This window comes from Emys orbicularis, chromosome 5, assembly GCF_028017835.1.
Source record: "Emys orbicularis isolate rEmyOrb1 chromosome 5, rEmyOrb1.hap1, whole genome shotgun sequence".
NCBI lineage: Eukaryota > Metazoa > Chordata > Testudines > Emydidae > Emys > Emys orbicularis.
Window position 1 is genome coordinate 125,691,516 of NC_088687.1, and position 25,514 is coordinate 125,717,029.

Here is a 25,514-nt window from a genome sequence, read left to right on the forward strand (position 1 = left end):
TCTCCCTGCCCCTGACTGCCCCCCGAACCTCCGCCCCATCCAACCCCCCCGCTCCCTGTCCCTTGACTGCCCCCCCAGAACCCCCTACCCCTTCTCCAACCCCCTAGGCCCCTTACCGTGCCACTCAGACCAGCGTGTCTGGCTTCGCGCAGCGCCAGACACGCTGCTGCATACATGCTGCCGTGCTCCCCTGCGGAGCTACAGCCCTTCCCCCCGCCCCCAGCACCTGCCTTCCAGATTTGAACACCTCAAAATTCAGGAGTGCTCAAGCTCAGTTTGGGCGGCTGTTACTTCATTTCTCCCAAATCAAATATACTGATCCACTGTAATTTGCTATAGAAAAAGTAGGATAAAATTGAGCAAGAAATGCTTCCCAGTGGTTATTAGGACTGGAATTGCTATTTTCAACAGCCATTGCCGTTTGTTTGTTTGTTTGTTTGTTTGTTTGTTTGTTTAAAAGGAAGACAGTGATATTGCATTGGCAAATTCCCCATAGAAAGAAAGAGTGGAACAAAAGAATAATAAAGGCACCTCAACTTTTCCTCATTTATATAGGACAGTCTTATAATATGCATCCAGATATCCTCCAATCACACAAGCTGAAAATTGTTCCACTTTACTGCAGTTCTGTAACCATATGGGAACCAATCCTGTCTGTGTTCTGTGCACACCTAAAATTCCTGCTGAATGACCTGCCCTGGGAGCGAGTTACCAGTGACCCAGGGCTGCAGCGGAAGGAGGGTGCAGGTGGGGGGGGGGGGGGAAGAGCCCAGGGCTGGGGTGGCAGGAGGTGTGTGTGTGGGGGCAATGGTGGGGGGATAAGGGGGAGCCCAGAGCTGGGGCGGCAGGGTGTGTGTGTGGGGGGGGGGAGAGCCCAGGGCTGGGGCGGCAGGTGGGTGCGGGTCGGGGGGGAGAGCCCAGGGCTGGGGTGGCAGGGGGGTGCGGCGAGGAGCCCAGGGCTGGGACGGGGGGCAGCCAAAATGTTTTTTGCTTGGGGCGGCAAAAAACCTAGAGCCGGCCCTGTCTGTGATTGTGTAGGTGTACAATGTACATTCAAATTAGAAATGGAATCACATGTTCATTTTTAAACAGAGTTCTGGAGAGCTGTGATTTTATAATTTGGCCAATTTGTGAATGAAAAATGGTGGATTTGACTTTTTAACTTTTTCTTGAAAAATAATGTAACTCCAATCAATCCAGATACAAAATTTATACTAAGCTGCCTCAAACTAGCCACAATGTTTGCTTCTTACCTTCTCGAATTAGATTTACAATGAAAGCACCAATAGACCCTGAAATATGAGGGTATAAATGAAAAACTGTGCTGATATTTAAATTTTCCCTTTAACTCCAAGAAAACCATACTTCATTTTTGCAAAATGAGACTTTTTTGCGTATCAAGATTTCTGATACAAGAGAGATGTCACCTTATTTGGGAAAGTTAATTTTTACTAAATCTCAAAATTAATGTTGCAATATAACTGATGAGTAAGTAGCATAATGATGCATCAATTTCTCTGCTTTTAAAAACAGATTTATTTGGTGTTAAAAAGCCAGTGCATAATATGTACATGCACTCATGCTGCATAAAAGATGAAGATTTCCTGATCTGAAATAGTTTTGCACTTTTTTTCCAGTGACAAATGTTTAGTTAGCCATTCCAAGAACCAACGAGGATGGCTGCAGTCTTCAGAGACATTTTAAGCGGTTGATGTACAGGTTTGTGTTTCCACCAGATGCATCATGGAAATTCTCCTTTTTTATATCCTCCTGATCTTACAAAATGTCTTGTTTTTAATAAGACGGCAAAAAATTTAAAATGAACAATATTTTCATACTAACTTGCTATTCTGTTATTACTAGGCTTTCTTGTTACAGGGTGCACCACTCACTGCTGGTCTGGCACTTCCTCCTGGTCACTCTTGAGGATTAGCTCTTGAGATCAACATCCCCACACTCGCATCTGCAGCTCCTCTGTCATCCCAGGAACCTCTTTGTGACTCAGCCCTCTGGTCGGGTCATTCAGTGTTCCTCCCTTTCGGGGTAGCGCAGTCCCTTCCACTGCCTTGGTGCCACACCTTCAGTGGCTGGTAGGAGAACCCAGACCTGCCCTCTACTCCAGGTTCCGGTCCAGGGACCCTCACCTCAGTAGTTCTGGACTTTCCTCTCTTAGCCCTCACTGCTCCTTCCCTGGATGGAGAATTTTAATTTTTTTGGCACAGAATTTTTAATTTTGGGGCACAGAATTCCCCAAGGAATAATTAATCTATACTGAAGAAGGGATGAGAAGGATGGGGTGGAAATGGATTGTGCCAATGGCATGGAAAGGGTTGTGAAGCTGGAGTAGAAGGGGAAATAGAGGAAGTGCATATGTAAATAGATTGGCATCATGGTGTTTGGGAGAAAGGGCATAATTTACTGGAGCTGGGGAAAGAATATGGAAAGATTATGGGGCTTGTGTGAAGAACAGTCAAGCAGACCTTTTCCTCTGAGACAATACTGGGTAAAATTAACTTACGTGCTTTTTAAAATTGTGCCTGCTGTCAGTATTTAAGACAAATATAATTCTAATATTATAAACTTGTCACTAATCATAGCACAACATATATATATAGCACTTTACGTGTACAGAGCACTGTACAGACATTAAACAATCCTCAGGACACTCTGTGATAGAGGCTAGTAAATATCCTCATTTTACAGATGAGGAAACAGTGTAGAAATGACTTGTCCAGTGCCACTCACCAAGCAAGTAGCACAGTAGGAATTAAAATTCATGTCCTCTTTATTACCATTCCAGGGCAGGCTATACATACATTGTATGTTCTCACATTAGGGTTGACTATACACATACTTGAAAAGCAGCTTGTAATGTCAGCATATTCATATAACTTCCTTAGGTTGTCCTCTTTCACAGATCCTGCATGCCAGAATCAGGAGGTTTCAAACTGTTGCTTGTTACACTGATATTATAATGCATGTACAACACTATACTGACAATATACTGTATTATATTTGCTGTCTGTCCTTCAGGCTCTTGAGGTGGAGTTTGTTTGGTTACTTTGGTCATTAAATGATTATAAAGCAGTGTTTCCTGAAAAATTGTCTTGCCTGGTCATATCCTTTGCACCACAGGGCATCTGTACAGTAGAATACACTGTAAAAGAATTCCTCATAAATTGTTTCTGCCCGGGGCCTATTTGCCAAAGAGCTCCAGACACTATACAAAACATAATATGTAAACAATGGTTTAAAAACACAGTTCTGTCACTGAGGACAGAGATCAAGTTGGGGTGTGTTCTTGGGTGCACTCAGTTTTGGGCAGTTGAGTTGTGGAAAGTTTCTTCCATGTCTATGTATCTAAGGCAAACTATTCCACAATAGTGTTATTTTTAGGCTGCAAAACTTGTTGATGTGAGTAGTCCTAATGTAACAAATGAGTACCTAATTTCTTGTGCTGAGTGATTATTTCTCTTATTAGGGAATACATTAAATACCTTCCAGGATCTTATTCATAGATATCTTATTTCTAATGGGACCTACCACCACAGTCAGCAGGAATATCCAGTCTCTGCTGCTGCTCCTCCTCCTCCAGGAATTTCCTGTAGACTGCAACCTCTGCATCCAACTTCAGCTTGATATTCAGTAGGGTCTGGTAGTCTTACAGATACATGGACAAATGAGTCTTGGTCTCTAGTAGCTCACATTCTAGCTAGACAATGATTTCCTGGAGCCCAGCCACCTTCTCCAGTTGATGAGCCTCTTTCTCTTCAAGTTGTTTCTCCAGAGCTTCATTCTGGGCCCTCAGAGCATCAATGTGGTTTTCCAGGTCAGTTACCTGAAATGAATACTTGTTGATCTCTCATGATCTTAATATTCTTTTCATAGTTGGAAGCTTGGAAAATCAGAGTTACAACTAATCTTTCCCTTTGTTCAGCTGTATGTTCATCCCTCAAAGTCAACCCATCCCAGAAAATAAATAAATGTTTTGTTACACATTGAGATTGGAGTTCATAAGGTGTGTGTTCCATTCATCAGAAGGACTTTTCTAGTCTGATATTAGCCACCACACACACATGGAGGCCATAGACAACAGCAACAGATCAAACCCCTTTGAGCTGGAGATAATGCTTGAAATCAGTTTTGATCCTATGCACCACATTATCATTTATCAGAGTGTCTAAAAGTTTGCTGCCTAAACCTGAGTAGTCTATTATTACATTAGGATCCAGGGCCAGATTTTGAAGGCGATTACTGTGGAATATATAGACAACTTCTACGGACATTGACGGAATTATTCAGTGTTTGGACCCCTTTATTCCACTTAAATAAACACAAGGAATCAAAGGTGTTAACATGACCCTGAAATTGTCCAACATTAAACAGTAGCAATCCCATTTTCGAGAAAACAAAACAGATCAAACACACACAAAAGAAAAGAACAGCGAAGGTAGAAAATGCAGTTTCTGTTTCTGTTGTTGACTCTTACTTGCAACCTTGCTGCTGGAGACACAGGCACAGCATAGTCTTATCAGCCATTCTGGATCCATTCACACAGCAAAAAAAAAAAAAAAAAAAGGCAAAACCCAGAACCAATCTCAGCCCCAGTCAACTCACTGGGGCTCATAGGGCTCACACTGTGGGGCTAAAAATAGCCATGTAGATATCTGGGCTCTGGCTAGAGTCTAGGTTTCAGCAAACACCTACACAGCTATTTTTAGCCCCATAGTGTAAGCCCAAGTCAGTTGACCTGTGCTCTGAGACTTGCTGCCACAGGTCTTCTTGTTGTTTTGTTTTGTTTTGTTGGCAAACTTGTACCAAGATCAACTGTGGAGATGTGAGGAAAGAAGGCAGAAATATAGGAAGTAAGTGTGGGGGAGAGAGAAGTTACTAAAGGGAAGCAGGAGGAGCTGCTGAGAGACAGTGAGAAAAGAAAAGGTTTCTGAGGAAAAGCAGGAGGGGCTGTTCATAGAGTTGGAGGAACCGCTGGGGGAGGACTTTTATGAGTCAGAGTTTGGCAGCCTCACTGGATTCCGTTGTGAAGCATGTAAATATTCATTCAGCAGGGACTACATTTGGATTAGGTTAGCGGCTAGCGCTGTGGCAGAAAGCAATTCCATCACAGTATGAACAGTGCTGAGAACTGCAGATTAGACCAGAGTTAAGACTGAGGCAGCAAACAATAGAAGGAAGGAAGCGCACAGTTAAAGAGGGGACACACTTGCAGAACCAGAACATTCTATGGAGAGCAGTTTACTGGGACAGACATTTTGTGTGGTACCTTTGATATTACAATAACTCTGGGTGAATAAGAGATTTCTCCTCTCCGATCCAGCTTCTCCTTTTGCCTGCTTCTACAGAAAACTCCTAAGATTTTGTGACGTCATCTTGTCACTATGTGAATGCAGGATGTTTCTGGCCAGATTCTGAATTTGAATGCATTCGTTTCAATGGCAGCCCCATGCACAGAGGAAAGAATACACTTTGGTGATGTGACTTCACTTTAGGATCAAAGAGGAAGCAAAAATGGGATGAATGGCTCAAGTCCTTCTTAAAATTCAAATATATTTGATAAGTGGGGAAAAAGCACATTGGATAGCTATGAAACGTGTGCAAGTAGAATATATGTTTACGTGCTCCATGCTGTGAAACCTGCTCCCCTATGCAATTTTTGTGCTTTATGCTTAGCAGAGGTTAGCGAGGGACAAATATTCCCCTCCCACACACCACATAAGCTATGGAGCAAGAGCAGAATTGTTCTGTGGTCATTATTGCAAACTAACAGTACAACAGGACCCATAGACCCTGCACTCCTTTGCTAACATTTTAACAGAAAGAACAGGAGTACTTGTGGCGCCTTAGAGACTAACAAATTTATTAGAGCATAAGCTTTCGTGGGCTACAGCCCACTTCTTCGGATGCAACCCACGAAACGTGCTGTAGCCCACGAAAGCTTATGCTCTAATAAATTTGTTAGTCTCTAAGGTGCCACAAGTACTCCTGTTCTTTTTGCGGATACAGACTAACACGGCTGCTACTCTGAAACCTGTCATTTTAACAGAACTAGATGAGACCGCGGTCAAAATGTCTACTCCTGATCTACAGCAGAGCTTATATTATTGGTAGCACTGATGCAGCTACTCTTTTGTTTAAAAAAATGGGAAAGGGATGACCTACTGTACATCAACCCTCTGCCTACTCTTTTGGGTTGGGGGGTTGTTGTGCTGCAGCCAATGCAGAGAGTTTCATATTCAGCTGTGAACTGCCTTGTTTTTCTTATTTTCTGTTGCAAGATTAATGTTCCACAGTGTAGTTCATTTTGAGTGATTATTTGGATACATGTCAGTGAAGTCCTTCAGTGAGATTCCTGTGATGGCTGCCAGAATCTGACTCACCACAATCACACTTAATTCTCCATGATAGTCCTCATTTAAGGTCTCAGAGCTTTTTTAACTAAAAAGTTTAATTCTTAGAACAGCCTCTTGCTGGCAAGTGTGTGACAGTGACAGGAATAGAACCCTGGAGTCCTGACCTCCATCCAAGAGTGTAAACGCTATTGTATTATCAGAGCTCAGCAAACATGGGCAGAAATTGAAACAACCAATGTGTATTTAGGGTCTTTTTTTAGAATACAATTCTATTCTATCTAGGTTTTTATACCAAATTATCATCATAGTATCTGAATACCTGTGGCAGTGAGGCCAGGTTTTGTGCTAGAGTGAAGCTATTTATTTAAACATATTTTGTGTAAAAAAAAAAAAAAAAAAAAAAAAAGTTTCCTTCAAAAGAATTAACATTTGAGTTGTTAGAGCAGATGGTAGGAAATTCTCATGTGCTTGTTCTGGAGTTTCTCTGAAATAATGAAATATTCAAGGAGAATGTTGAATGGAGTGGTCAGGACTTAAGAAAAGCCACTGTAGGATATAGGGTGGGTTGGTTCTGAACAAGGTCAGGAGTTCCAGGGCTGTAGGAACAGAGGCAGTGGTGAGAGCAGGAAACAGGACTGCGGATTAGATTGGTTTGGAGGTTTATTAAGCCAATAGCAAACGGGGTCCACAAGTAGGATCATGTCTCCTTTCCTTGCTACCCCAGGCAACACACTTGCAATGATACAAAATTCAAATTCCACTGAATCATTTGGATTCTGATTAGATTTCTGTGAAGAGGGTCTTTGAACTGGATTAGTTCAAACTGAACACTCCGTTGAAATGAATAAGGGAAATTGATGTCTTGGGGCTTGGTCCTGAAATCAGCTGCCAGGCTCCCATTTGACTTGAAACCATTGGTCATCAGTTTATATTTTCAAGGTTCATTGCAGCTAGAAAGGCTATAAATATATTTTAAATTAAAGTTTTTTATTCTGTAGAATTATTCTACACAATACTCCTAATTCTCCAATAACCTTGAAGGACCTTGTTTCCTTGTGCTCCCCATCTACCTGTCTGTATCCATTTGTCTCTTGTCTTTAAGTGTCAGCTTTTTGGGGCAGGGACCATCTTTTTGTTCTGCATCTGTACATTGCCTGGTACAATGGGGTACCGGTCAATGACTGGGGTCTTAGGAGCTAACCCAATACAAATAATAAATAACAATAATAAGGAACCATATCCATGATCAATAGCTGGTGTGCAAGTCCACTCCTTTTTCTTTCACACACTGGACTGGGTAATGAACCACCCATCTAAACAACTAAATCTCAAGATGCTGTGTGAGACCCTGATATCCTGACAGATTAATCCTGATATTTAGACCAACTCCTCCAAAGCTAATCTGCTGGGGAATAAATGCCGGGCATACGGTTGTTGGGAGAATGTAAAGTACTTGCCAGAGTTCTGACGGGCATAAATCCAGACCACAGATGGTATTATATTGCCTTTGAAGAGAACAAAAATCCTTTCCAAGGCTATACAGCTAGACTTGATTTAGATTTAGACTTCCACTTTGTGCCTGGGTCCCTTCTTATTTAAAATCGGCCATGCTATGAGAAAGCATTATAAACCTATTCATAATTGCACACTTACAGTTTGATTTTGGCAGGCCAAATACTATAGCTGGATTTTATGAAGGATTAAAAAGGCTGGTGTAGATAGCCTATTCAAACCCTCTCAGTCTGAAATGGAGCAATAACTTAACATTTTCAAAGAAGGGAGCATATTATGACAGGTGCTTACTGGTCTTTCACAAGGACCTTTTTATGTTTCTACTGGTGTCTGTCAGCCTCTGAGAGATATTGGTTTATCAAAGCCACAACTAACTGCTGCTATGTAGCAAACTCATAGCACAGCAAGATGTGTAGCAATCAGTGATCCACAGTTCCTTTCTTCTCAAAGGAAACTGTCAATCATAAACATTTCTGTTTGCGTCCTTTACTACTACTGCTGCATTGGGCGGGATGGGGTAAAATGGGGCCGAGCTGGGGCTGCCCTCTGATCCAGCACTCTTCAGACCCAGAACTGTGTAGGGGAGACCCCCTCTGGGATACCAGAAACCATATGATATACCACCTTCTCCCCTGCCATGTGGCCTTTTGGAAAGACACTGCCTGAAGCTGGCACAGCAGGTGAAGAAAGCAGTGCAAGCAGGTTCCAATGGACACTGGTGATATCATCAGGGTGCTTTCTGCAACGTTAACTCAGAACACTCTCTCATGCCTGTGCTGCTTGGCAGTTTACTCCAGTCCTTCCTGTCTCCTCCTCCACAGTCTCCAGTCCCCTCCTTTCCTTCCCCCTTTCTAGCTAATCCCCTCCTGACATAACCACACTGAAAGAATTTAAATAACCAAACCAACCAACATGACATTTGGAGCTTAGTCCTGGATTTATAAGCCTATTGAGCCATCACATTGTTCATATTGCTTGTATGGTCTATCCATTTCTCCTACCTTGAATCCGTCTTGTCTAGTTAGAAGGTAAGATTTGGGGGCAGAGGCTGTCTCTTATTGTCCCTAGCACAATGAGGCTCTATTCTTGGTTGACCCCTAAGCTCTACTGTAATAAGTATGATGAATAATGAAAAATAATTGATGATGTCCATAGGCATTTAAAATATAATTTCTTATCTTTTACCTTACAGGCCACAACTTTCCCTCCTTTTGTTGAGGATTTTGGCAAACTTTGGGGAACCAGGATGGTGACATCATAACTTGAGGCTGAAACCTGAGCTACAGCTCTCCAAATGCCCAGCTGATGGGCAGAGGGGATGCTGTGTGGGGAAGGTGTTTGTCTAAAACCTAGCATTCTCTTCATATCGTTTAGGGCAGTGATACGCAGACCTCACCAGTTCAGGAGCCAAATTGGCGATCAACATTACCCAAAAGAGCCACAGTTGTGTGACTTCATTGTTTCATTTACTATAATACTATTCATATTTAAACAGTATGACGGGAAATATTTAGTTTATAATATATATTATTCTCACAGCACATATGTTAATAACTTAGTGCAAATCGATAACTTAATTGGGTAATAACATAGTAAAAGCATCCTGATCGGTTAATAATGTTAATATCATGTGCTGCAAAGAGTTGCAGGAGACACATTAAAGAGGCACTTGTGGTTCAGGTGCCTCAGTCTGAGTATCACTGATTTAGGGGCTAGGAAATATGTAGTTCAGGTACCAATTGCAAGTTATGATGTCTCCATTCAAATACAGATAAACAGAATGCAACGCAGGATCTACTTCACTGTGCTGCTGCTATTGCTGTTTTCTTTAAAATAAATCATGTGTTAAAACTTGTCAGTCAAAAATAATAATTAAAAAAATCTTTAAGAACATGCTAAATTTACATTGTTACTATCAAATCCAAATTTCTTGCTGCTGGTTTTTCACATGTTGCTAACTTACACTTATTTTCTTTTCTCTTCTTTTTAAACAAGTCACATTTCTGCAAGATTTGTGCTACGTAACTTTCCTGTGTCCTATAGGCTGAGTGATGGACCAGTACAATTTTCATTTACTTGTGAGAAACTCAGTTTGACATGGAGGTACAAAAGTGCTTCTGAAAAGAGAATGGGGAATTCTGAAACCTCGGCTGAGAAACAAAAGCAGAAACTAATCTGGGGTGTGGCAGAAAGCCCAATTTTTCTTGGTCTGAGGATCACAAAGTGCTTTGCCAATATTAATGAATTGAATTTTATAGCATCCTAAGGTAGGTATTATCCTCATTTTGCAAATAGGAGACACTGAGACACACAGAGAGTAAGTGACTTGCCAAAGGTCACACAGGAAGTCTGAGGCAGAACTGAAAATAGAATCCAGGAGTCCTGACTTTCAGTCTTGTGCTTTAACCACATGACCATCCATAATCTAATTGTACAAGCCACTATTCAAATACCAAATGAGACACAGCATTTATATGAATGGGCAAGGGGGTAAGATGTTCCGTCAGAAGATAGACTAGGAGAGTGGACCACTGCCATGGTGCCAAAGTTTGGTAACAATATGTACTGATGGGGAACAGGCTGAGTGAACTGGCTGTGGCAGTATAGATATGAAAAATTATGTTCCAAAATTCTCTCACTTTCCTAGACATTAATTATACGTAAATATATGTAACCCTGAAATATACACTGGGCCAGATCAGGGCCAGCTCCAGGGTTTTGGCTGCCCCAAGCAGCCAAAAAAAAAAAAAAAAAAAAAAAAAAAAAGCCGCAATTGCGATCTGTGGCGGCAGTTCGGCGGAAGGTCCTTCGCTTCGAGCGGGAGTGAGGGACCGTCCGCCGAATTGCTGCCGAATAGCTGGACCTGCCGCCCCTCTCCGGAGTGGCCACCCCAAGCACCTGCTTGCCAAGCTGGTGCCTGGAGCCGGCCCTGGGCCAGATCTTCAGCTGCTGTAAACCAGCACAGCTCCAGTGAGTGAAGTCAATTCAGCTATGCTGTATTACACCAGCTGAGGATCTGCCCTAACTCAGCCACCTTAATTTTATTTCTTTTTCCTTGTGATTTTCTGTCAGAAGAATCCACACATTTCAACATCCAGAGTTTATTTGTAAGAGATTAAACTTTTTCTTAATAAAAATAAGCATGTGCGCACACTAAAAAGTCACATTGTGTTAGCCTTGATTCCACTAGGGAAATTTTGCAAATATTTCCTGCTGAAGCTAACACTGTAGCAACAGAAGGGCTTGTGTAGGCAGGAGGCTGCTATTTTATGTACAGTGTCTTAACCACTAACACCAGCATCAGCCAGTGACCCATTTATACCAGGGCTTCCAAGATTGCTACTGGTGTTGGAGCTGAACTGCTGGGCAACAAAGGGAAATGTTTGCAAACTTTCCCTAATGTAGACAAGACTACTGCAAGAGAGAAGTGTGTCTGAGCACAGAATTAGGAGTCAGAAACTTCTGTTTGTATTCCAGCTCTAATACTAACTCTATGGCCTTGAGGATACCAACTTCTGCCTCCGTTTTTCCTGCTGTAAAAAGGGGATAAAATGATGATCTCACAGGGATTTTATACTATCAGTGGTTTTCATAGGATCTGCATTACATTTGGCATCTATAACACAGATGTTTGTACAGTTGACGTTGTATGACAACCCTAATACTCTCAGTGAGGAGTCATAGGTGAAAAATAAAAACATTTCCTTTTAGATACGGATGTAATCTCAACATTTTTAACCAAGATCTTTATACGTTCTTTGCTGGATGTTGAAATGTTTGGCCAACATTAACCTTAGATTGGAGCTAAAGTCTCAAGCTTCAGGTAGGGCAGTTTACCTGGCTGTCTCAGGGGAGGAGCAGTTAACAGGCTAAGGCAGTTTGTGGGACTGTCTTGAGTTTGGGGGCCAGTTTGGGGGATGTCTTGGGTTTGGCTGGTCAGTTAACAGGCTGGGGCAGTTTGTGGGGCGTCTTAGTTTTTTGTGGGGGGGGGGGTTATCTAAATGAGGCGGGGGCTCTAAAAAAGAGCTGCTGAGGGGGACTTTACACACTGCCAACTCGTTCCTCAGCAGAGCGGGCAACTCCCCCATTAAATGAATTCTCCTCTGAGGGCGTTTCCCTCCCGGGGAGTGAGGCTGGGGACACAGTGGCACCCACAGAAGCTGTTCTCTTCCCCCTGGGCAGGACTCAGCCCAGCAGCAGCAGCCCGGAAGAGGAAGCGCCGCGGCCGTGTGGAGCGCTCTTCAGCTGTTGGGAAGCAGAGGTGGAGCTGGTCCCTGTGCACCGGGCAGCTTGCGGCGCCCCCTCCCTTCCCCGGCCAGCATCGCGCGGGGGAGGAGCGCGCCGGGGCGGGGTGAGCTGAGGAGGGTGCAGATGGACGCGGACAGGTGAGGGCTTTGTGCCGGGGGAAGGATCTGTGCTGGGCACAGTGAGCAGGATGCGGGGCTGTCTCCGATGGGGGGGCAGTTTGCAGGGGATATGTGTGGGGGTGTGTCCCGGACGTGGGGGTGGCTACAGCTCACACCTGGGGATAGGGGGCAGTGACTAGTACGTCAGTCTCCAGCACCCCAAGCCAGAATAATGTCCCCCTAAGTGATGCTTTGGTCTCTGCGTCTCATTCAAACTCCCCTCCCCTCCTCCCCTTTCGCTCGTCTGTCTCTAGTCACGCTGGGGCTCAGAGGAGGTTAAGTAGTTTGTGAAACTGGCCCTGCTGCTCTTTCTCTCTCCAGAATCAAACCCAGTCTCTTAATGAGTCACAAAAGCCTTCTCCAGACTGGCAGACCAATCCCGAGGTGGGAAATACGGGGTTTCCTCCTCCAGCAGAAGCCCAGCAAGGCAAGGAGCTGTGAGGTTGAGGCTGGCCGCTGGCAACTGACTTAAGGCCCTAGGTGTGAGTTATGGACCGGGTCAGCTTCCAAGTCAGTTCTTTTATTGGAACCGGGAGGCTGGTGTCCCTGGCCGGGACTGAATACGTGTAATGAGGGCTGGAAAGGGAAGGAGGAAGCAAGTAACAAAGAGGGGAAGACACAGGGGATTTGTGGAGGAAACTCAAAGAGGGAGAGGTTCAGGTGTCCGGACACAAACGTGTTCCAGTAAGTGAAGAGATTTCTGTCACAGTTCTTGAGGGAATTGCACCTCTGACCCCTTCATGGGGGCTGCCCTCTGAGATCTCAGACTTCTAGCCATCACCTTTCTTCGGGCAGCATCCCGCAATCTGCTCCCTCCAGACACGGGACTCAGCTGCAGTTCCTCCTGCTTCACTGTGATTCTCTCAGAGGTCTGATTTCAGTTCAGCACCCACACTTCTGTTCTCTCAGGGGACAATAATAGGGTTAACCAGTGACCAGCCTACTCTCATAAAGCAAAGTATTGTTTATTTAGAACAAAGGCATTATAGAGGAAGCATATCTTAAAGAAAAGAAAAAGTTTATAGGCATGCCTAGCTTATCAGGTGTCACCCATCTTCCCCATGGAGACCCTGGCAGGTTCCAAAGTACTTCAGGTCCTGCACAGGATCTGTGCCTCTTGGTCACAATCTCATGTCCATTTGTGGATCAAGGGTGACTGACCTCTCTCCCGGGTGAGAGTTGTTTCTTTATACAGTTTTCAGTTCTTTGTTTGCCAGGCCTCTTTAACCAGATCAAACCACTATATGCTCTTTCCCCAGGGGGTAAAACTTCCACAGACTTCTTACCTGCATAAGAGATTTGCATTAATTACCCGCAGTGCTGTAACTAGGCATATTGGTGCCCGGGGTGAGCAACTATATTTGCGTCCTCTACCATTTTTTTCCCCATTTTTCCACCCAGAGGTGACATGTGGGAGGGTGAGGGGGGAAATGCATGGTCACATGCCTCTCCCCCCAAGATTTTTTGGTTGCGCGCCCCTCCCCCCAACCCAGACAGGCTGGATGGTCTGCTGAGATGAGTCAGAGGGTGGCGGTGGTGTCCCCTCCCCCCCCCCCCGACCAAGCCCTCGCCACGCCTCTATTTGTGCCCTGGGAAGATGCCCTGGTTATGGCTCTGATTATCCCTCAGTGATTTGAGTTCCTGCATTGAGCCAGAAATGCAATCACCAGCTAGCCCATAAAGATACATATAACATTTATAAAGCTGATACAATTGTCTTTGACTATTCCAAGTGTTCATAGTATCTGTCACATCTCAGCATAATAGTCTTTGAATGTTCCATGCTTCCAGAGCATTGCATCTGTCACTATTTCCTTGAACTAAAATATTCCCTAGTATAGAATGGCCATTGCAGGAAGCAAGGTGGGCTGCCATGGCAGAGATGCGGTGTTGCTTGTATTGAATGAAGAAGGGTGGTTATGTATTATGAAGTGCAGTTTGGCTTGCTTGCTGGAGAAGAAGGCGAAGGCCTGCACAACAACCTCTCCTGACCACTAACCAGAGAAGAATGAGAATGGAAAAATTCCTGGCCCAAGTGTCAAGGCCAAAACTAATGCTCACAGTTGACTTCAACTACCCAGATATCTTTTAGATAAATAAATAATCAGGGCTCCTGATTTTTGGTTTTATGTGATAAACATCCCTGATTTAAAAAAAAAATTGAAAGTGGTATTTATCCAATAAACACGAGAAATGGTTACTTGTATCTAAGGGCTTGTCTTCGCAGAGTAGTATGTGGACTGCAAGGGTATGATTTCTAAAGTGCACTAATGTGGCATATTAATTAGTCCATGTAAACACTGCTGGTGTTCCCTAAAGTGTAGTAGTATTTGAAACAATGCTAAATTAAAGTGCACTAAAGAACATTACAAAGAAGTTACTCATTACAATATATACTTTACTGGTTACAATATATTCAAAGAGCCATAAATCCTATGATTTTTTGGACCGCTACACAAAATTCAAAAGTTGCTAATAAAAAACCCAGAAAAACAGAGGCCCTACAACTAATGCTAAATGTTTATAATTAGAGTGACTTGCAATTAAAAAAAAAGTGTCATATACTCTTATACAAAAAGAAAAAACCCGTTACATGCAGTAGTAGGTTCAGCTGCATTATGGCAACAATTGTTGTTAATAAATGGATTGTAAGTGTCCTCCTCTTTTGTTTACCGGAGAATGTTAGTTCTTTAATAGTTTAGGTGCAATAATCAATAACGCAATACTAAAGAATTGTAGTGAAAAGATCTATCTGTGAACACAAATAGTTTTAAGATCTCCAGTGAGTGTTACTTGGTTTAGCACAATTTTATATCCCCAGTGGTTTGTACCTGGAATACAGAGTATATCTTTAATATAGAACTTATGCCAGAAATTATTCAGTGGGCCTGATCCTGAGCAATGGAAGTCAATAGTAGTTTGGCTATTAATTGAAGGAGGATAAAGAGGTAGTTTTCCCCATTTTTACTGCTTGTTCCAGTAAACACAGAATCAGATTTTAAATTTGTTTTGTTTTTTTGGGTTGTCGGGACCTTGGGAGGGAAGATTGTTATGTGAAGTGTAGAGAAATTGTGCTGCAGTGTTTTGACAATATCATGGATAAAAATATATTTTTAAAAAAAGGATATATCAATTTAACAATGTTTCTTATTTAAAGTAAATACATTTTTCTTTAAAAAAATTAACCTGTTTTAAAATTAAATTTGAAATTGTGGCAGCCTATGGTAAGGCCTAAACATACTATAATCCATTAAACTCACTAAAATAAAAATAATAAAATGCTGCATCAATGAGGCCTCCTAAAATTTTAAAGATATTAAAAGGGGCTGCATTTTTAACTATGTACAGAATCAAGGGGAATATCTTTAACTTTACAGAATCAGAGGAAGCATATTTAATTTTTCAGGTCAACTCAAGCTTTAAATGTGTCACAATGTCATGAACTTTATTAAATGTCTATGTTATTTTCAGCCTTTACAATTGAATGAATGATGGTATTTGCATTTTCACAAATGTGAGTACTTTCAATTTCTGTTGTGCAGAAAAGCTTCTGCCTTAATTGTGTTTGATTTCAATTTAGCTAGCAGGTGCAGAGAGAATATTTTCTTCATTTGGATCAGTTTAGTCAAAGTTGAAAACCTGATTGGGAGTTGAAAAAGCTGGAAAGATTTTTTTCCCCCTCTTCTAACCTATGAAAAAAACCAGGTGGGAGAGGATAAGATCTATTAATTCTAATATCTTGAAGGACATGCGGTCAGATATTCAAAGGTATCTAGGTGTCTAAAGATGCCAATAGGCACCTAGTGCTTTGGTACTCTTGAAAATCCTACTTGGGGCCTATCTGTATCTAAATACCTTTTAAAAATCTGGTCCATAGTTACCAGAAACAATCCGTCAATTCACTAACTTCAGTTAATACTATATTTATTTAATAAATAATTTTAAATGCAAAACATGTTATGATACATTTTAATTTTTTTATGTATTCAGCACATTTAAGCAAGTGTAATTTAACTAATAAAAACAATTTTGAAATGCTGTTGTTGTACATTTTTATTGAATCCCAATTTTCATCCAAATGCGGCTTGACACAAATCCCAAATAAAAAATTATCATCTAGTAAATAAGAAATGCATTAGTCACCATTTTCTAATATTAAAAAGTAAAAATTAAAAATCTGAATAAATATAAATATTAAGAATATGAATAAATGTAAGAGAAACTATATAATTGCTTAAATGAATGTATATAGATGCACAATATCTTCCTAGTTACCAAAAAGAAGTGCCAAATTTAGTGTAAAGACTATATTTGTTTGCAAATCATCATATTTAAATGGTTATACCAACCAATGAGAATGAAACTTTCTTTAGGGAAATAACTAAAGTACAAATACAAAACAAGTTTAAAAACAATTATTTAAATTAATGTTTCATGCTTGCTGATTTAAAACACTTTAATTTAAATCACTCCACCTTGTTTGACAAACTGCTAACTTTCTGTAATATATCACAGACAGACATATAGACAGACTGTAAACTCATTAGGACATGGACAATCTTCTGTGTTTGTATAGTACCAAGCATAATGGGGCCCCAACCCTGGCTGGGGTCTTTAGGTGCTCCCAGAATACAAATAATAAAAATATTTTGCTGATAGTTCTGCTAGCAGTACAAGAAATTAAAATAAGATCCTTGTAAAGGGTCAGCTGCCTTACAGTTATGCCCCTCCTATGGTTTTGTATAGATTTAAAGACATATTAGTAATTTCAAATTGAACTTTGTTTTACAGTGTTTCTTGAGTTGCCATTGCTGAGCAAAACACCCTCCCTGAAGTGATCAGCGAGTCACGCTGTTGTAGGTGTTTATACAGCACTAATCACTATAGTATCTACTGTAGACATAAACGTTGTTAGTTACCTGCCTGAGGAGACATTTCCATTCCATGATTATACTTTAATGCTGGATTGAAAACATTTTTACAAAATAAATAAGTCCAGAAAAATTGTTTGTATTTAAACATGAAAGAGGTATAGTTAGTAAGACTTAGCACTTGTATCCTGTTAAGACACAGATTCATTTAGCTGGGACTGATTGTACTGAGTGCTTGAAGTTTTCCTTTGAACAGTGGTTCTTGCCATCATGCTTCACTTTTACCAGAACAAATGAGCTGAGTGACTAAGGTCCAGGAATTGTGAGGCCGGGGGCCTGTTCTGTTTTGCAAAACAGCCCTCTCCCTAGTGAACCAGGATTCTAATCTAGCAATTGCTATACGGTTGCACTGGGGGAAATGGAGTAAAAATGAGTCAGCAAGTTCTTCCCCTTTGGGTGAAATAACCTCAGTGCCTGAAATGCTTCAGAGTGAATGCTGTTATGCTGTTTCAGAAGTGCGACACCTGACAACATGGCCATGAGAACGGGGGAAAGTAGCTGCCCCACCAAAGGCAAGTCAGAGGCTGAAGATGGCTCCAGTCGGGTGATCACCATTGTCTTCCTGGCACTCCTTATAGACCTGCTGGGATTCACTCTTATTTTGCCACTCCTTCCTTCAATCCTTGAGTATTACAGCAAGAATGATGTAAGTAAGAACTAAACTCTACCTGCTGAAAATACAGTCTGGGCATGAGGCAATTTGAAGAATGGGATGCAGAGGGAGGGGGAGATAATATATGGAGATATACCTATCTCATAGAGCTGGAAGGGACCCTGAAAGGTCATTGAGTCGAGTCCAGCCCCCACCTTCACTAGCAGGATCAAGTACTGATTTTTGCCTCAGATCCCTAAGTGGATCTCAAGGATTGAACTCACAACCCTGGGATTAGTAGGCCAATGCTCAAAGCACTGAGCTATCCCTCCCCCTATGTGAGGGGTGCCTGTTCCCCTGATACAGCTCAAAAGCTACATGCAGACTAAAACCCACCCACAAGTCTGGAGTGTATTTAGATTGTTCTTATGGATTTGATTGATTTGTTTGCTCTGCCTAGTAAGACTTTCTCACCTTTGCCACTGAGTTGGGGTCAGGTGTCTATGGTTTGGGGAAATCCAGAGATTACTGAGTGGCTACTTCTTGTAATTGTCCTGAATTTGCCCTCCGCCTTGCTGTTCTTTTACTCACTTGTGGCTGTGGCTGCCTGGTCTCCAGCAATGAGTAGTCAGATGAGAGGTTTCCTCTAACGCTGGGCTTCCTGCTGCTGTGTGGCTCAGCCAGCCGAGTGAATCTCCATGAGGCGTGAAGCCCTTGTCTCTTGGTAACAGAGTCTGCAGTCTCTGTTCTGTCTCTCCTGGCTGTGTGAGTGAGGGGGCCAGAACTGTGTCTCAAGATCTGTAAGGTAGAAGGAGCTTTACTTTGGCTTCTTAACTCAGTCTTAAGTGTCCTTTACAACACAAGCCCATCAAGGGTTCCTCATCCATCTCTTGCGAGCTGTCTGGCTGACTTGCCATTTCTCTCTCAGCTATTCTCTCTTCCCCGATGTTCAAATCTATTTACATGACTACTCAATTACCAGTGCCAGCAACTAGGTTGTAATGGAAAATATTGAATTCTTTGTTGGCAGTAGGTTTTATGGGTAAGTAGATGCCTCTTATTAAAGCAATACACAGAGCTAGCTCTCTGGTGATCTGTTTTTGAGATAGAATGAGGTGGGGGGACTATCATTGCCTTAAGCCCTCTTATTCTATCTCCATCACTCTAATTCCCTTTCCTGTGGCCGCCCTCTTACCCTGCACTGTTTGGGTGGAGATGGGACATATGCCCTGGTCCCCAAGCACTTACGCACTTATGATCAGCAGGAGGGAGAAGTCCCCACTACTGGGTCTTCTTCAGAGCAGATTAGCAGAAAGCAAATTGATGGAGCAATGAGCATCTGGATACAGCTAGAAAAATGCCAGTCAGCATGCTACTGAGGTAGTACTGAACCCCATGATTCCATGTCAAATTTGGTACTGTTCGTGTAAACTGGGGACCCTCTTGAAGCTTTGCTTCCCCCTGACCCTCACTCCAAAGGCAGAATTCATGAACCCCAAAAGCCATATATGGCTAGACAGTCTGTACCTGTCAAAAACCAGCACCTTGACTGACAGAGTCATGAAGAAACATGTCACAGATGCACAGAATCTGTGCTACACCCCAGCTTTTAAACAGTCTCTTGGAAGAACTCCTTCAACATGGCTGACCCCCAGGAGTCCCACTTTTCCTTCAGGGAAGGCCCTGCAGTCTTACTGCCTCCTAGACTGTAGCCTCTGGGCTACAGCACTCCTGCTTTATACTGAGCTCTGCCCAGTGAGTGCAATTAAAATAGACTTGTACTATTTTACTCTTCAGGGACTAATGCACCCTTGCAAGTATTTGCAGTGACACCTAAGCAGCATTTTCAAAACAGGATAGGAGTTATTAGTCAACTGGAACATAGCACTGGAAGTCCTTAGGTTATCATGGAGAAATAAAGGTTAAAGCATAGTTCATTCTGATCAAGCCAGAGCAATTCACCAGGCCAAGCTGTAGTGAACTCCATTTTCTAGCTTGCTCTCTCTCATTTCCTTACTCAGTCCCAGTAGAGAGCCCACCTCCTCCAGAAGCAGAAGCCCACACTAATTCTCTGTCTCTGTCTTTTGTTCTCAAGCTGAGGTCTCTGCTCAGCTTCACTGCTGAGAATGTCAATTCATGAGTCATTGGTGCTTTACTCCTGTGGGGAATTCTGCACCAAAAAATTAAAAATTCTGCCCACAATGTTTTAAAATTCTGCAAAAATCTGCATATTTTATTTGTCAAAATAACACAGTCATGTCAGTTTCAATTATTTTGGTAATCTATTTCAAAATACCTGTCAACAAGTATGTCTGTAACAATACAGACAACAAAAAAGATTCAGGAAATGTTTTTTGACAAATAGATTCTTTACTAGGCATATTTTGTTCATATAAAACTTAGAGTAATAATTCATTTAAACTACAATATAGAAACATATTTCCTGCATCCCTCGGAAGCAGTGCAAAGGCTTGGGGGAGTACGGGGTAATGGAGGAGCTGAGGGAAAGGGAAATAATTTCTGGGAAGGCACCTGGGGAGTTGGGGAATCTTCCCCATGCAGACTCTGTCTGATTCCTGGCCTCTCCCAATCAGTCAGGCACATCTGCTCCTGTCCCCATGTATCATTGCACTCCCACTCAGCTACCCCCTGTCCCTTTTTCCCCATGTTTCCCTGAACCCCCACTCAGCCACCCCTCGTCCTCCTGCCCCCATTTGTCCCTGCTCCCCCTGCCCTCCATCCCCATGTGTCCCTGCACCCCCACTCAGCCCCCCTTCCCCATGTGGCCCTGCACTCCCATTCAGCTACCCCTCCCCCATCCCTATGTATCCCTGCACCCCCCACCCCCAGTGTCCCTGCACCCCTATTCAGCCAGCCTCATTCCCATGTGTCCCTGCACCCCTACCCAGCCACCCCATTCCCTGTCTCCATGTGTCCCTGAACCCCCCCTCCCCATTCACCGGTCCCCATGTTTCCCTGAACCACCTCTCAGCCACCCCACCCCCCATCCCCATGTTTCTCTGCACCCCCACTGAGCCACCCCTGCCCTCATGTGGCCCTGCACTCCTCGTCCCCCATCCCCATGTGGCCCTGCACGCCCACTCCCATTCAGTCCCCACTCCAGTCTGTCCACCCCACTAGCCCTTCTGAACCCCAGTCTATCTGACCCCGCAGCAGCCTTGTGTGCCCCGCTCAGTCTGTTCCCCCCCATCCCGTGCCTTCTTACCTTGCCCCACGGGCAGGGTGCTGTAAGGGACACAGCCTCTGCTCTCTCCCTATCAGATGCTGACTGCTTTGGATGGTAAGCAGTGACCCAGCTGCCTCTGTTCTGGCACCACCACAGCCCCTGCTAGCCGAAAGGCGTAACTGCAGAGCCTCTTCAGCAGAATGTATTTTCTGTGGAGAAAAAAAAATTCTGTGGGACACATGAATTCTGCGCTTGTGCAGTGGTGCAGAATTCCCCCAGGAGTAGAGCTTGCATTGTCTCTCTGGACCCCGTGGTGATCTGGGTCAGTTTCCGTCAGTTTCTTAACAACTCTATTCTGTTTACCCAGACGGCAAGGTGACGCACATACCCATGTCTCTTAATCTGCCCTGAGAACAAACTTAATCCCTTTTCCCTCTATTGGGTAGCAATGCAAATTATGGGAGAAAACTGAGGCACACATAAGCCTCATAGAAATATTACAAAAAGTTCCTACTTTGTCACCAACATGTTCCTCACTCAAGTAAAAGATGAGGAGTTTGGGCTGGGCTGGTGGCTTAGTGCTTTGAATAGTAAAGTGTAAACCTTGGGTCTCCTTCCTAGTCCCAGTCCATTGCTCCCTGAGTTCTAGGAGGTGGGAAGGAGACACAGAGCCTTGTGTTGTTCATCGGCATCCCCCCTGGTTAATTGAGTAACTTTAATGAGGAGCTGTGAAGCTCTTCATAGCCCCTTCCTCTTGGGTAGGAGGCTGGTGACGGAGACACATGGTTTCTAGGGTGGGTGTGCAACGTGGAGGACAAACAGGGAGACTCTCAGGACTCTAACAGGAATGTAGAAGACCTGGCTGGGATGAGATATGAGTTTGTAACTCAAATCGCAGCTCTATTATGTATAAAATCCAGACTTAGCAAGTGTAGGAGTTAATGCCTAGTTCTGTAGCATTTATTCACCATCTTCTGCTCTGTGTTCCGGTCATATGTTTCTGTAGGGCATGATGGGGCAAATTTCTACCCCTGCTGTATGGTTGCTGAGGACTCTACCTGCAGTGGAACCAGCCTAGCTCTGCTGTGTAGGGAGGGGCTAGATGCTAGGAGACAGCACATGGGCTTTGCATCCCATTCCTGCTTCAGAACCCAGCACTAGTCTGTGAGAGTCTGTCTGTGCCACCATGGAAGAGATTTTGAGAGAGAGAGGAAAGGTCAAGGGGAGGATAAATATATCTGGGACTACACTGATCCATCAGGCATATACCCCATACATACACTTGGGGAAGGAAGTTGTCTCAAGTGGCGTCTTTGGGATACAAAGCAATGCTACATTTTTGCAAATAAAGTCAGAGCCTGCAAGAGAGAATTTGTTCCCTAAGTAGGGTGACCAGATGTCCCAATTTTATAGGGACAGTCCCAATTTTTGGGTCTTTTTCACACATAGGCACCTATTACCCCCCACCTCCTGTCCCAATTTTTGACACTTGCTATCTGGTCAGCCTATCCCTAAGTGCCATTACCCCCCACCTCCTGTCCCAATTTTTGACACTTGCTATCTGGTCAGCCTATCCCTAAGTGCCATTAACTATGACTTATGACTCTCTTTTGTAGGATGGTTTCTATCTATCACTGCAGCATGGCGTGGACTGGTTTGCTGCAGTGTTTGGGGTACCTCTGGAGAGGAAGTACAACACTGTCTTGTTTGGAGGTATGAATGAACCTGCAATCTAGTGTCATTTTCAGGTTCTCTTCTATGGTAATGTTTTTATTTATGAACAACTTGTAAACATATGGCACCATTATTAAATTGGGGCTTAAATACCACAGTAAAAGATACCCTAGAAGTACCCAAGAGAAGCAGATTATAAATATTTGGTAAATGGTACTGCTTATATGGAACTGATAGCTCTGACTAGTCAGGCAAGCAGTTCAACCTATTCCTCAGTAATGCTTCCTAGGCCAGGCCTGCTGTGCTTTACTACTTTAGCACTGAGCTTCCCAGGAATGGAGGCAAATCGGCAGGGGGTGTCGAGTGAATAGAGGCTCACCATTTATACCTCAGCCGGCAGCCACACTGCGGTGTCTATGGAAGGGGCGTGGCAACTGTTCTGCAGAGTGCAGTACTATTTGTTGCCACCAGGGCACTTCTGTTGTGACTGAGTCTTCTCCAGCTCCTCCATGAGTCATTGAAGGCAGCAAAGCAGTGAATCAAGGCCTCTGAAAGGCTAATTCAGATTTGTTAATAGTGAGCAAGGGAAGGTAAGAGGCCTGTGTGTTGGGCCAGGTGTTTAAACAACCAAGTTCACATTCTTGGCATAGGTTGTGGTGTTGTGGTTTAAACTGTACCATCTGCATTACACTACCCTTCACTGGTGCGTCACACTTCATACATCCAAGAGACATGAGTGAAAATTTCAGGATTCTGGCTGAGAATGAGGAGCAACTGTTTCCCCCGCCTTCTTCCTCCCTTCCCTCTATGAGACAGAGGTAGTGAGGAAGGGGCATACTTGTAGGTGCACCAATCATTTTGGGCACCAGCCGCCACAGCAAATGAGTATCTGATGTTGGCAGCCATCTGTGGTGACCGCTGCTTATCATTGCAAATGTAATCATCTCTTTGTTACTTCGTACTTCCATCCTGCATCTGCCTGTACCTACCTGTTGTCTCTTGTGTCATACTTGGACTGTAAATCTCTTCAGGATAGGAGCCAACTGTTTGTTATACGTTTGTACAGTGCTTAGCATAATGGATTTGAAGCTCAGTTGCTCCTTTAATGCTAATAATAATAATAATAATAATAATAATTAATGTCCATCCAAATAAGAAAGAACCTTGCTGCCTTCACTTGTGAGCTAAAGCTGTAAGTGGGTGTATGGCTTTTGTTTTGTTTTGGTTTTTTTGTTTTTGTTTCATTTTTTACTTTTTTGTTGTTGAGCAACCACAAAGAAATTATTCTCCCCCAGATACTCAAATACTTGAGGTGAAATCCTGACTCCTTTAAAGTCAAGGGGAGTTTTACAGTTTTACCATTCAGTGGTGCAAAATTTAACCCATGGCCTCTGTGTGCATTTTCAACCTTGATAGGTGGTCTAAGTAAGACATATAAGCCAGCTCTCTCCTTTAAAGAAAAAAACTGTGACAACAAAGCATTTTCTTGGCAGTTTGTCACAAAGGTATTGCAAATTAATGAGGGCACTGAGTTAGAGATGGCAAGAGAGGAGAGGAACTGAAGATCACAGGGACAGAATGTAGGTTTCAAGGAACCTCTTCAGATATGTAGACTCACTGCCATTTATGTGAGGGTGTCACATACCCCGATGTGTCTCACTGCTGCCTTTGATACCAAGGGGAGAAAATATAAGCTAATTAAATGTGACAGATCCAAGTTCAGTTAATCAAAAAAATACTTAAAAGAATTGTGTGTTACACTGACTGGCTCTTAAATCCTATATTATCCTCTCTCCATGAACAGTAAGAGTTTGCAGTCAGAGATAGCAAATATCAGAGAATTTGCATTTTACTGACACACCCCTCCTTCCCCCATAAGTCCCATCTTGTTCTGGTTTGTCTGCATTTCCCTTTCCCTTGAAAACCCAATTAAATTCAGTTAAATAACAACTTAGCCACAATATTTTGGGGCTGTTTGCATTCCAGGGAGATAACTGCTGTTCATGGCTACAGTCTGACATTATAATTGTGTATCCTTTATATGTGTTTGAGTTGTTGGTTTTTTTTAAGGGCCATAGTGAAGTGATAGGCCTTAAACAATTATGCTGCCTTTGTGTTTAAAACTAAGGCAGCATGTCTAATGATTAAGTCTAATGATCAATCTTTTCTAGGTCTGATTGGCTCCATCTTTTCCATCCTGCAGTTTTTTTCCTCTCCGCTCACGGGCGCTGCATCTGACTGCTTGGGGAGAAGGCCGATCATGTTGTTGACAGTGGTATGTCTGGCAGCCTGACTAGAATCAGCATAAATCAAATGTACAGAGGGAGGCCAGTGTGTTTAGTGCACAGCACTAGTCCTGACCATTGCTGCCTCTCCTGGCCAAGTCACTTTATCAAACTTGGGGGTTTAACGTTAGGTACTTAGGGCCAGATTTTAAAAGGTATTTAGGTGCCTAAAGGTGCAGATAGGCACCTAGTGGGATTTTCAGAAGCGCTTATTTGTATCTTTTAGGCAACTCAATACCATTGACATTCTAACATGCAAGATCACCACCTGTACAAGTGCCTACATGTGGATTTAGGTGCTTGACTTTAGGCACTCAGTCTGAAAATGTTGGACTTAATCTTTTTGTCCCTGAGTTCTCCATCTGTATAATAGGGATAATAATATTATGTACTCCAGCCCCTTGTAAAGTACCTTGGGATCTTTGATTGGAAAGCACTTGACAGAAGTGCAACATATCATTTATTTATTGTATTAATGAACGTTCACCAAACAGTTTCTCTCTTTGGTAGCTGTTACGAGTTTAAATTTAGGGCTCTGATTATAGGTATAATACAGTGC

At 43.0% G+C, this 25,514-nt stretch overlaps 1 protein-coding gene across 1 annotated transcript in view; it reads left to right on the forward strand.

Annotated features, from left to right (window-relative positions):
- The first annotated feature begins 12,251 nt into the window (after positions 1-12,251).
- The window catches only part of MFSD10 (major facilitator superfamily domain containing 10), a 31,231-nt gene continuing 17,968 nt past the window's right edge, over positions 12,252-25,514 (forward strand). The window contains exons 1-4 of the mRNA XM_065405620.1: positions 12,252-12,265; positions 17,671-17,863; positions 22,613-22,709; positions 24,842-24,945. Of these exons, the coding sequence (XP_065261692.1) occupies positions 12,252-12,265; positions 17,671-17,863; positions 22,613-22,709; positions 24,842-24,945 (408 nt within the window). The remainder of the gene's footprint in view (positions 12,266-17,670; positions 17,864-22,612; positions 22,710-24,841; positions 24,946-25,514) is intronic.